At 39.3% G+C, this 13,454-nt stretch overlaps 1 protein-coding gene across 1 annotated transcript in view; it reads left to right on the forward strand.

Moving 5' to 3' along the window:
• The window catches only part of SERGEF (secretion regulating guanine nucleotide exchange factor), a 139,331-nt gene extending 132,893 nt beyond the window's left edge, over positions 1-6,438 (forward strand). The window contains 2 exon segments of the mRNA XM_083863639.1: positions 4,206-4,351; positions 4,354-6,438. Of these exon segments, the coding sequence (XP_083719765.1) occupies positions 4,206-4,351; positions 4,354-4,467 (260 nt within the window). The 3' untranslated portion in view covers positions 4,468-6,438.
• The last annotated feature ends 7,016 nt before the right edge of the window (positions 6,439-13,454 follow it).

Here is a 13,454-nt window from a genome sequence, read left to right on the forward strand (position 1 = left end):
CTGGGACACCTGAATTTTGTTTGTGGTCCAGCCCTGATACTGTTTAAAGAATCGTGACTTGTTCTGAGTTGATCTCCTGCCTACTGTAACTTTGTCTATAACAAAAGAGTAGAATAGCACTAATTTAAGGTAAAAAAGAAATAATAATTTGAAGTATTATGGGGTATTGCTTGGAGCACAGAGCCAATATAATAGAGCTGTACTAAAACATTTTAATGTTTCCCTAAAATGCGAGCTGTCTCTTGAATAACTTGAGTTCAAGATACTTGGCTTGTCTTTAAGGCCAACTTCTGTTTGTTTGCTGGTGTAAAGAATGGTAGAGGAGAAACAGAAAAGAGGAGCTTTTAAAGATTTCAGTGACAACCTCCAGGGCACAGGCTGGTTTACAAGTAGACTGTTTGTAGCCTGAGGCTAGGCTGCAGTGATATTTGCATCTTCCTTGTTTCCAGTTTATCTTGCTTTGCCTTCAGACCAGTTGTAAAGATGTGATTTAATAAAGCCTGTCTTCAGCTGCATAAAACTGGTATGGCAAGGCTGGGATAATCTCTTGGTCTCCCTTTATGATCACCAAAGTGAGACAGACTTGATTTTCACACCAGTGTTTGGAGAAGATGAATCTCTTGCTCTGCTGAAGAGATGCAGGTGTCTCCATTGGCTTTTGAGGAATACAGAGGATAATGATCTGTAGCTAAGTCACTTGATTTTTTTAGGTGGCTGAAGTTAAGTGCAGTGAATCTCACCCAGAGCACCTTATTTGCTAACATCGATTCTTCCATCTGAAGATTCCATTCAACAATAAGGAGCAACTCTAAATTTTCTTCTTTCTCTAGAATTCTCTCCAGTCTGATGCAGCTTTATTTTACCTAGAAATACTTTTCTCCAGTTTAATGAACCTCAAGATTTCTGTTGTCACTTCAGTTACCCTGAGAAAAGCCCAGATAATTATTGCAGACAGAAGGAGGGCAGTAGCCCCTTCTTGTGTTGTTTAACCAAAACAAAATTTGTTAAGAATTTTGTTGTTCCTATATCTTGTACATGTAATGTTTTGGGAAAAATCCTTCATCGTATTACTCTAAACTTTGATTAGCGTGACTGTGAATGCAACACTAAATTCCCTTGGGATTCTGCAGTGTTGCCATGTGAGTTCTGTGGGTTTGATTTGTACTTTGAGTTCTTATGTTTTAAAAGAAAAAAGTAAATGCAACATGTTATGTGGTTTCACTTAACCAGTAACATGGAGTAACCCTTCCCTCACTTCATCAAACACAAATCTTTGGGTTGAGAACATGCTATGGTACTTGTTCTAAATTTTGTTAAAAGCAATTCGTAGCTGTGCTAAGACTCATCATTCTAATGCTCTTCCATCCTGAGAGGGTCTGGCACAGACATAGAAACATAGAATTTTCTTGCGAAGGCATGTAGGGCTGCTGGTTCTGTGTTTTTATCAGCAATAAATTAGGAAGAGAAGTAATCAGAAAGAGAAGAAGCAAAAAAAAAGAAAAGGAGGGGAACATGGGAAAAGGAAAAAAAAAACATTAAATGGTGCCCTTTGTCCTGCATCTAGCCATTAGTTCTTCTTAGGGTCTGCCTTTAACTCTGCAGATATTCCCTTTATGGCATTTTTTTAAATGGACACTTCATTATCTTCAATCTTCACTGAGTTTGATTTCTGTGCCAGTGATTCACATAGCTGCTTGTTCCCTCCTGGCCACTTCTACCACACTCATTTTGCCCAGCCCTCCTCCAAGTTTTGTGAATATGTTACTGCCCCAAAAATGGACTTGCTGTGTTTTCTGCAAGTTCTGCTTTCTCTGACACAAGTCAAGCATTTGGCTATTTCTGTGTACAAACCTTTCACTGAATTTCCTGCAGGCAGATGTGGTACAGTTGCACCTTTTCACAGCAAAAATTCTCTGCCTTTTAGCGTTCCTGATTCTGACTTGATGGTGATGAGAAACATTTTTGTGGCCTGTCATTCTGTATCTGTCAGCTGCCCTTTCATCACTTCAGATTTCTGCTAGCTCTCCATGGATGTACAAGGTGTTTTTGTGAAAGACCATTCATAAATCCTACTTACTATTTTTCTTTTGCCAGTTTTCACTCTTGTCCCATTTCAGTAACCTTAGAGATCACTGGAATCGTGTAGAAAAATCTGTTTTGGTGGCCTTTTGACATGCTTGGAGAAGTAAAGGCTGGAAAAGACTCCACAATCCTTATCTTAGGGAAGACCTTCTTGTCTGGGGGGTTCCTAGCTTGTAAATTTTTCTATGATGTTTTTTCAAAAGATGTTTCACTGGGTATGTTTATCAATTTGAGAAGTTAATGTCTTAATGCACTGTTTCTTTGACTATTTATTATACCATTAATGTTCCACTGAGTGGTTTGTAATACAAAGTGACCAGAAATTTTCTGTTTTCCTCTCTCTTGTCTAGATGGGACAGGATGAAAAAAGAAATAAGAAACCCTTTAAAGAAATGTAGCGAGTCTATGTAAATTGTTGTAATAATTGCTGGTGCCTAGTAACAAAAAGTTTATTACAGTGATCTTATTAATGCTAGGGCACGTTTCATTCTCTTTTCATTACATTTGAAAATGTGGCTCATTCTGCAGGATTCAGATATTAACTGTGCCAAAAAATGTCTTTACTTAGGTGCAGCTTCCTTGAATGATTAGTCTGAGATGTGTCTTGTGGGATTGAGGTGTCTTTTTCTGCTTTTTAATATTTACATTAAAAATTTACCTGGAACCTTACCAAAAAGCAAAATTCCGTCAACCTGTAGGACACTCTGTTGATATTTAAATGGGATATGGTAAATGTGTTTAAATGGGATATCTGCCCACTCAGATTTTGGCACTTTTTGGTAGAACATGTGAGTGCATTTGGGATGTAGGTTGGGCTGTCAGTGTTGCACATGCACAATCATGAGAACATCTGATGCCTCCTGAGATAAGAGTGACAGAAATTCTGTGTCAGGTGAGATGTGCCTTGGCTTACTGTGATGTTCTGGTGGTGCTTTGTTGTGTTCCATTGCCCTAAAGATTGTCAGGAAAATGAAATGCATTGCTTAGTTACATCTGGCCTCAGCCAGTTTTACACTTTGCAGAAGAGGGGAACTTCAGTATACTAATATGGTAAAGAGAGCAGAGGACAGTGAAATGTTACAGGATTTGCAGGGAAGATGGCCCTGCTAGCTTTGCAATAATTTCTTTCTGAATTTTGAAAAATAAAATCATGCCTGGGATTAGAGTTTGTGAATTTTGGCACTTTTCTTCTCATTATTTGGAATCCAGAAGGTTATTTCCTGCTGTTATTACCTGCTGCTTTTCAAAAATAACAATGGCATCACAAACATGATTTTATGGCAGGATGGCTTACTTTTTTAGTACAGAAAGTCACAGACACAGTCTTTGGCAGCCAAATAAATAGAAAATAGGGAAGAAATAGTACTTGTAGTTGAGAATAAGGAGGTTTTGGTGGATTTTTTTTATTATGCCAGCCATTTATAGAACAAAATTTGTGTATTGTGCTTCAAAAAAGAATACTATGGGGTAATAATAATACATGCATTGTTATTTGGGATATGAAAGAGTAGATCTTACAAAAATAAATAATGATGAGGGAAAATAAGAATAATAAAAGGAGTGAAATTATGTCAAAGCAAGCAGAAGAGGTAGGATGATTAAGAGTAGGGCAGGCTGTCGAAGACTTGTATTTAAAGGAAAAAGGTAACATGTGAACTTGAAGCTAGGAATGAAATGCAATTTGGCTGAAGTGTGGCTCTGTGTTCCCCAATCCTGCAGATCATGCTGTGAATGAATCAAGTCACTGCTCTTGATTTATCATACTTCTGCTTACTAGGGGAAACTTGAAAGACAGAGATTCTACATCATTTCAGGGAGGGCTCTTAAAATGCAGGGAGATTTCTGTGGGCTCTGCATAAATACTGAACCATGTATTTACTAAGTGATTTTCAAATGTCTTTGTTATTTTGATCTCTCTTCTGTTGCTAACAATATGGAACAGGATAGAGAATCAGTCATTCGCGTTTATTTGCATTTTCAAGAAAACCAGAATATTTTTCCCACCTTAGCAGAATTTCTCAGAACCTAAATAGAAAACGACTTGACAAATCTGCTCTTCAAAAATAACCAAAGCTATTCTGTTTTTGTGGTCTTTATTCTGTATTTTCTGTCCTCTCTTTCAGGTGACCAGTGCTTCTCCTGGGGGTGGAATGAACATGGGATGTGTGGTGATGGCACAGAAACAAACATTCCTGTCCCAAAGCCAGTCAAAGCTCTTGGCTGTGCAAAACAGATTTTAATTGGATGTGGGGCAGGACACTCCATGGCCCTCTGTCAAACTCTTCATTAGACCCAGCACAGCTGGAATCACAACATCATGGATGTGGATGGACATCTTTGGATTGTGTAGCTCAGAAGCGCTACAGGAGAATTGCCCATGATTAACACAGTTGGAAACTGCAGATATTTTTCTAAAATCCAGAAGGAACGACTATGCATAAAAAGATGGAATATTAAAAAAAATTGTTCCCTGGGTTCTTGCCACAGGAATTGACTTTCTTACCCACAGACAGAATAATGCCTTGATGCAATACAACTGAAGACAGATTTCCATTTTCTTGTTCTTCTGGGAAGTCTTTGCGGAAGAAACCGACTGCTTAATGGCTCATTGATGTATAAATTCAGTCTGAAGAAATGGTCTGAGAAGGTGGTTTTTGTTATTGTATCTTTACATCATGGAATGTTGCACCTGCTAACTTCTACTGAGGTTGTGAGCTCAAAGCAGCTCAGAAAATGGTTTGTGTCACAAAGAAATGCCAGTGAACATGACTAGATGCATACACACATTTTAAGCAGAAGAGTAGGATTAAAAAAAAAAAAAAGGCAATATCATTTAGGAGGCTGGCTAAAGGAGAAAATGAGGCCCTTTTGAACCAACTTTGTCTTGATTAAACTGTGAAAGGAGCAGCATTTTTCATGGATTATGTTCTGTGCCAGACATCAGTTTATTATAGATTTACAGGGATGCAGATCTGCATGAATTATCATTAACTTGCAAACCAAACCTGAAGTTTTCAAAGCTCCTGCTTAGGGAAGGAAAACTTCTAAGAGCTCTTAGAAACAATCAGAAAGTTCTTATCAAAGGGCATAAGCTGTTGAGGACAGCTTGATCCAATGTATCTCCCATGTTTCCATCTGCCTTGGAATAGGAAGACATCAAAATCTAACCAAAAAGATTTTACAAGTTCTCCAGCCTAAAAGGCAGAGCAGAATGCTTCTGGTAATTTCAGGTTAGTTCTCACTTCTGTTTTGCAGCCCAGCTGAGTTGCTGTTCACAGCATGCCCACAGTACTTATTCCAGGTGGGGGCTTGACGGAGAACATAGGCCTATCACTTGTTTTGGTAGGAGAAAGGAAAAACTGTAAAATGAGATGTCTTTGAATATTATTAGCTGCCTATGTTGAGCAAAATTTTGGAAGCTACTTGTAAAACTGTTATTTTTCCATACAAATACAGTGGATGCCATGAAACTGGATGTTTACCACCCACAATACTTACATTTGCTGTGGTGTTCAACTTATTTCAAGTTCTAAATATAGAGAATTCTACTGTGCAGTAAATGCACCTTTTAATGAGACCTACTGTTGCTAAACAGTGGTTTAATTTTTAAAGCAGGCTTGCTAGGGAAGAAGTCTTACAGAATTACAAAATGCTCAGAGAAAGGCTCTTAGGAAATAGGACAGGAAGACTTTCTAATGATGTATCAGCTTACACATGAAGGGGAAGGAATTAAGGTGATAATATGGGCTGCATGAATTTTTTTCACCCTTGGTTTTACAGCAGTTATAGTTCTTGGCTTCACTTTCAAGAGTATTTTATTTTTCTAATCAATGGATAAGAAACTTGAGCAGACTATTAAGCTGATTTTAACTATTACAGATACCAAATGAATAATCAAATGGATCCTCTGCAAAATACGTAGAATTAAGATTTCTATTGCAAAATGGTTTTGTTTTTTTTTAATCCATGTGTCAGATGTGGTTCTTCATGGCAATACACTGTTCCAGGCTGTGACTTCTTGCACTTTTAATTATCTAAGTTGATATTTATTGACTGTTCTCAATGCCACTTTCTGGATACCAAAGCTTCTCTATGATATGCACTGAACAGTTTCTCATGCTTTGACAGTCCTGTCTGAGGTTTCTATTTGTGATTCCTGCAAAATCTGTGTACCAAATAAACATGTTCTCTTGCTTCAGTAATCATCTCCTCTAAATAAGTCTGTTCCTGGATTAATCACAGCCAATATGTGCCTTACGTGAGGTTTACTGGACTGGAACACGTTTTGACTGTGTGTGCTGCTGCTGCAGTTCATTGCAGAGGAGTCTTAACGAATTATGTAACAAATAAATGTGACTTGGATATTTGAAAGTGTTTTCAATTTTTCATGGCTGTAACACGAACACACTTTTGGAACACAAAGAATGATTTGGGGTGATAAGGTGAAGAAAGGAAGGAGTACATCAGTTTGTTCCTGGTCCTGATCTGGTGTTTCATATCTGCATCTGATTTCCATCTTTGAAAGGCAAGAACTGCATTTTTGTCTCCTTTGTTGTGCCTGTATAGGTTGAAGACTTTGGGAAGTAGTGACTTTTCTTGATGTAGTGAGTGCTTTGTCATCAGTCAGGGCTTCTAGGTGCTGCTGTAGTACAGAGAGTGAATAGAATTCATTGTAGAAGTGCACAGCTGAATGTCAAAACCAAGTTGCTGCTCATTCTTTCAGAAGCGAATGCCCTGTTTTGTATGGCAGTGGCTTTGTTTGCAGAATAAAGCACTCTACAAAATCACCTATGGCTTTCTCTGTGAGGAAGGGAACACACAGTGAAAAGTTCCTAAACGAGTGGAAGAAGACAACTTTCCATGCTGATGTTAAGAGTTTATGGCTGTTGCCTGTTGATAATCCTCATGGAGAAGGTCGGTCTCTGCACGGCAAAATGCAGACCCAGCGTGCTCAGGTTCACAGAGTTCTTTAACAGGTCTTCTGTGATAAACAAAGCAAGAAGCCTGTTACATAAGCATTCTGCATGCAGGTTCAAGTGGAAATAAACTGACAAAGTTTGTTATAGATATATGTACATATATATTTACAAAAAGACACTGGAAGAAGTTAAGCAAGTGTCTGTGCAGCTGCTCTCCCCTCCCATTTTCTGAAGATAAGTAAACCTGCCAGTGAGCTGACATTCATGAGGGAGAACAAGTTGTGAACTGTTGACCTTCAGTCCAGAGAACCTTCAGGCCTTTGGGTGGAGGGGGAGAAGGAGAAGAAAGCTGTTTTGTGCCTTTCTGTTATTTGAAGTCCTAAGAGATCTGCAGTTGTTACTCATGCAACCTCCATGTGCACCTGTGCAAGACACTCCTGTTCCATTTCAAAGCATGTTTGTAGGACGAGGTGTGTGTTGTGTCAGAAGGTTTTGTCTCTTGGGGATTTGTTTGGGCCACTTGGTGGTCACTGATGTTATTTGACTTGGTGTGGCATTCTGAGTTACTTGATGCTTTTTTGCTCAGTGTGCCAGGCCCTGCATTTGAAGTGTTTTCATTTGAAAGATGGAAGATGGTTTGCTCAGTCACGACTCCTTATACGCCACTGACTTCTCTGTCTGCATGTTGACAGTCCTTTTGGTGTCTGACTAGTCTTGCCATCTGCAATCACCACAAAGGTCACTTCTAAATGAGTGGCAGGAGCTTTTCCTCAGCTACATGTTTTGAGCACTGAAGAACTGTGGGGAGGGTGGGAGAAGGCGATTTGATTGTGCTTTTTATGGCATGTTTTGAGTCGTGAGACTTAGAGATGGGAATGGACAACTGCTGAAGGAGAACAGTTAGAATGTACAAGAGAAAGGTGACCATGGAAAAATATTTAAATGAATTGCAATAGAGAGCCTGATACAGTCAGCTAAAACAGGGAAAAGGAGGGGGAGGACAGAGCCAAGATACAGCTCCTGAGGACTGAATAAATCTCATGGCATGACAACATTCCAGCCTGCGGGTGTGGTGGGAGTGAGATGAGAGACAAACTATTCTTTTCGTGGATGTTATTGTTCTCCCTCTTCCACTGTTTATTTATAATAATGGGAGTTGTTGACCTGCAATATTTGGGTTTTTTCTCATTCATAGCACATCTTGAAATTTCCAGTTCTCCTCAGCCAAAACAGCAACATCTATCTTCACCTTGCAGACTCAGAAATATTTTGATCAGGCTTCTGATCTAGTCCAGCATTTAACCAAATACTTACTATTTTTCCATTTGATTCCATGAACTCTGGATCTGATTTGAACAAGACTTAAATAATTTTGGGACTTCCAGTTCCTTTTCCCCTGTGTTAGGTCACTCTGAGCAATTTTGATATTTTTATGATGCATGGTAAGTCTTGGGCTTCTTCTTTCACCTAAGTATTTTCTTGAAAAGGACTCCAGATTTGCTATCAGTATTTGAGTCCTGCTTATGCCATTTACTACTAGCTGAAAATTCCAAAGGCTTGGAATGGGTACAGCCTGGGGTAGAGAATCGTCTCATGTGGTTTTGATGGTGGTTCAAAATGTGCACAGTAGAAAAGTGGTGCTTACATGGAGTTTGCTGAAAACTCCAGCTGACACAAAATAATTGGCCACTTTAACTTTCTTCACATCAATATCTTGATACATGTGCAAAAAAGAGGTAGTACATGCTTGTTCTTTTCCTTTAGCTTTTGTGCTGTTCTTATTTCCCAGAAAACGCTGATTTTGCATGTTTTGCTCTGTGTTAGAAAGAATAATAGCCTTGAAGTTAAATGCTTTGCTTTTATGGAAATGGCCTTCTGCTGGGTGAATATAACTGAAGATGTAGGTCTGTATCATATGTGCCTTTGAAGTTAATTTGGAGGAACTGTATGTGTAAAGCTATTGTTATTTTGTAACCCATTTAGATGTTAAAGGACTGAATTTAGGCACATTTTTGAGCAATTTGTGCATTTCATTCAGGTTCATCAGTCAGTTGTCTCAGCATTCACCTGTTTTTAATGCAGCAGCAGTTTTTACTCATCAGTGCCTCTGTAAAACATCGAAATAGAGTATGTGACTGAAAATACTCAGCAGTGAAAATAGTCTCTGTATTTGAATCATGGCCTGGATGAACCACGTGTTTCCTTGTGGGAGAGTGAGGAAGCATAAATTTAGAGTATTAGGAGAACACATTCTTCAGCTTGATTGGAAACAAGAACAACAGTAGTTATTCCTGAATAAAAGCTGACTGAAGGATGAGAAAACTCAGAGGTGATGTTTATTTTGCAAATTTTTTTTCTGGCATTTTTATTTTGTGACACGTTGGATTTCGTCTCATTTCCAGATGTACCTTTGCAGGTTGGTAGGTGGTGGAGTGTAAATCCAATTTGTGTTGGCTAGCCTCTCTCTTAGTTCATTTCCAACTTCCCCATCTGTTTCCAGGCTGCTTTGGCTGCAGACCACCTGATTATCCAGATACTATGCAGTCTTGGGGGAAGCTCTGTCTTCAGGTCTTGGGGTCGAGACTTTGTAAGTGGAGTTTCAGAATTCCAATTCAGTATTGTTCCAGTACTCCCTGGTCACCATACTTCTCTTAAGTATATGTGAACACTTTGCTAGCAGACTACGTTCTTACCTTCTTTCTTTTTTTTTTTTTTTTGTATTTAGAAGTGTGGCCAAGAATTGGGAGATTTTTAATGTTCTCACATGACTTTAGTTTTTGGCTGCAAATGTCAAGCAAGTTTAGCTTTTGTTTTGTTTTGACTGATTTGAATGCATGAAGATGTGGTACCTAAATTAGGGCTGCAGAGGAGTTGCCAATCAGTAATGAAAATGCTCTGTCATTTTAAATGTGTGGGTGCTTAATTATTTTCCATAATAATCCTTTGCTTTAGAGTACAGAAGAAAAGGGATTCCTACAGGGGCATTGTGTTCTTCTGCAGACAAGGAAGTATGGCATCTTTTAAATAATGAAGAGATGCTTCTGTCCTCTGAAGCCTTAATTCTGAGTAGATAGATTATAATAACTATTCCCTATTAAATATGACTTTTCCTCTTTTGACATCAGAACACTTGAAAAAGAGGATAATGTCGCAGAAACAGAAGCTGAGACACAAAAATTTAAATTTGCCCCACCAAGGTAACCCAACATGTCCGTAAGGGAGTCAAGAATAAAATTGCCATTTCCTGAGTCCCAGGCCAAGGCTCTACCTAGTAAGCTAGTGGTTCTTGATGATTATTTTGGGTAAATGTCACTGCCACTCTTTTCCTTCTCTCTTTGCTCTTCTTTCCCACTCACAGCTGACTGCTGTTTCCATTGCTCCTGCTTGCATAACCCATTTTCCAAACTCATCCTGTGTCCTTCTCATTTCCCACCTCCTGAGCCGCCTTTTCTCCAGTCACCCACTTGCACTGACACCACCCCAGCAAAGCGTGGCCCCTCCTGAGCAGCTTTCCCTGGGCTAAAGCCTTGTCTGCTGTTGTGCTGCTGTGACTCACAGTCAGCAGCCTCTGCACAGGCTGTGTCATCCCTGCTAAGCCCTTTGAGTCCAGAGGCAGTGCAGGTACCTCAGAGTGACAGCTGAGTTAACACAAGTGCAACATTTTGCCTTTTGCTGCCCAAGGAATCTCTAGCTCGGGCAGCAGGAAAAACGAGGGAAGCTTTGGAGCACATGGTTTTAATATTTGGTACCTGGGGATGTTTGGACCTATGCACTTGCATCAAGTTGTTTTTAAATGTTCAAGTGAATGGTGAGAGTTGAACACCTGGCTTTGCCAGGCTGAGACAGGGCAGGTATCTTGTTACAGCATTTGCTTTGTCAGATTAAGAAAGTGAAGAGATGGATGCAGTTCTGGACATGGTTTTTAACATTCAGTTCAATTTGAATTCAAATCTTGTTCTTGATTGCAAATGAACATTTGTATTTCCCTAGGAGAAAAATTGGTCACTTACAGTCCTAGATGAATGCAGAGGCTTTGGGAGTCCTGAACAGACAGGTGTTTTATGCCCAAACTCAAGTAAGTGTGTGACTTAAAAAATAACCTGCGTAATTTAATCATGTTTTCATGAAGCGAAGGTAGTTTGTGTGTGAAGTCAGAGGCAAAGTTCCTTCCAGGATATATATGGAAAACAGAGAAGTAGACTGCCTTGTTTTGAAACTATGAAAGGGATATGCAAACTGGCAGGGTAGTATCTTCAGGATATCTTTTTTTGTAAGCAGCTCTGTGCTCAGTTCCTTTTTGAATGCTCTTGCCTTAGCCCTGCTTGCTCTCTTCTGTATTTCAGTTGGCTCATTTGTCCCAGCAGACATCTGTTTCAGTGATGTATTTTCTTTTTGGCCCTGAAACTTTAAGGAGAGAGAAGGCAATTTACGTGAAAAATCACTTTATCCAGATTAATGACTGCTGTGCTTGACTGTTATCACAGCGGTTTTAACTAGGGTTCTATTTTTTTTCCTTTTTTTTTTTTTTTTTTTTTTTCTTTCTTTTTTTTTTTTTTTTCTTTTTTGATGTGAGGTTTTTTGGTTGCGGGGATTTTTTTTTAAATTTTGTTTTTTTTTTTTATTGGAGTGAGGAAGCAGAAACCTCAGAAATTTCTTCTGTCTGAAATTGCAATTGTGGAGGCACATCAGGTCGGTCCAGAAAAATTAATAACTTTGTGCAGTCAGAGGAAAAGCTATAGAAGTGTAGATGTGGTTGAGCTGTGCTTTAAATGTTAGCAAGTAATAAGCCAGTAATTGCTAATGGGTTCAGATGAAGGGCCACCACTGGGTCTTAGAGCTGGGAACTCACTGCTGAAAGCTGAATTTATAGAGAAGGAAACACAGATGTTCATTTCCAGCAGGAAACACGCAGAGTGTAACTGAACTGCAAAACCAACTTCTGCTCTTATTTGCAATGGTGTGAACTCAGAAGTAGCTGGTGGCATTTCTGAAAGCCTGAAGTCAGAATCTACCCACATGGATAGTTTTAATGCTTTAATAAAGATATGTACCTCCTGTAGGGTGAGAGGGCAGACTTGAAGGAATCAATGTTTTAATCATAATTAAACCCGAGCAAAACTCCTTAACTGCAAGGCAGCTGGGAGGATGTGGTAAATTTCTCTCAGGATTCAATGCAACAGTGTCTGAGATTTTCCACTTCTCTTGTTTCCCTCTCCACTCTGTGTTGTCAGAGCTGCTGCTGTTGTGCAAGGGGAACTCTGGGGTCAAACAGATCTTAAGCTTTAGAGCATCTCCTGAGGGGCAGTGGTTGGGAAGCATGGTTCTGTTCCTGAAGGGTTTATAGAAGTCACCCAGAAGGCATGGTTACCTCAATCAGAATGAGCAAAGAGGAGAATCTAAATGAAAATGAGAGTTGGGAATGAAAAAACGTAGCAGAGAAAGACAGTCATACCCATCCTGTTCTCTAAGGCTCAGATATAGGCACAGTGCAGTGGAAGGTGAAGACCTACATGGGATTTACAGGGCTGAATTGTTGGTATTCCTTATGGTAATGGAGAATTAGCACTGGGCCCTTGAGTCAGTGTTAAATAAAAAATGGGGCAGATTAATCTATTTCTGGATTCTTAATACATTATAAGAAGAAAAGTTGTTCATTAAGCAAATCCTGGATGAATCTGGATCTTACCTCTGGAGGTAAGAAATTTATCTTCTGAGAGTGACGGCATAGAAACAGTGAGAAAAATAGTTCTTGGGAGAAACTAAAGCAGAAATCAAGTACATAATGCTGCATCAAGGACTACAAAGCAGTTCTCTAATTATGTACAAATTCAGATGATCAGCCTTTCCTCTATTCCTAAAACACAGCTTGAGGTCTTCCTTGTTTTTCTTTTGGAGCAGAGTTTTGTGACGACAAGGTCCAGCTGCAGTTGGGGTTTTTGTGTATAATTTAGCACTTACCAGAGCCATGAGTGTTTCTTCTGGGTTTTTGGGGGTTTAATCTCTATTTCCTCCAGACTGTAGGGATACTATTCCTTTACATTTCCATTCCCATCAGCATTTCCAGATGCTGTAGCTTGCCTAGAAGATTGCCAGCTCTTTTGAAAATCCTCACATGATGATAAAGGTGTGTATCCTTCCTTTACAGAAGTACTTTACCAAAAATGCTCAGGCAACTAGAATGCTCTTGGCCCATAGTCCATAGTAGTCATTTGTAGCATCTAAAATGAAACTTAATCCCATTGTGTTTCTCAGTTCTTACTGGTGCATGTTTTGTGTGGCAAATCAAGTGTGATTCGGACACCAGGATTTCTTTCAGTTTCGTATCAGGTGGACTGGTGTGGCTCAGTGAAGAACAAGTGAAGGACGGGGCCCAAAGAAGTAAGAAAAACTGAATTCATTTAATCAGCTAAAAAGACAAACATTTATTATTGTTGGGGAGGGAAAAGGAAGATA

The sequence above is a fragment of the Zosterops lateralis genome (assembly GCF_965231275.1).
Source record: "Zosterops lateralis genome assembly, chromosome: 6".
NCBI lineage: Eukaryota > Metazoa > Chordata > Aves > Passeriformes > Zosteropidae > Zosterops > Zosterops lateralis.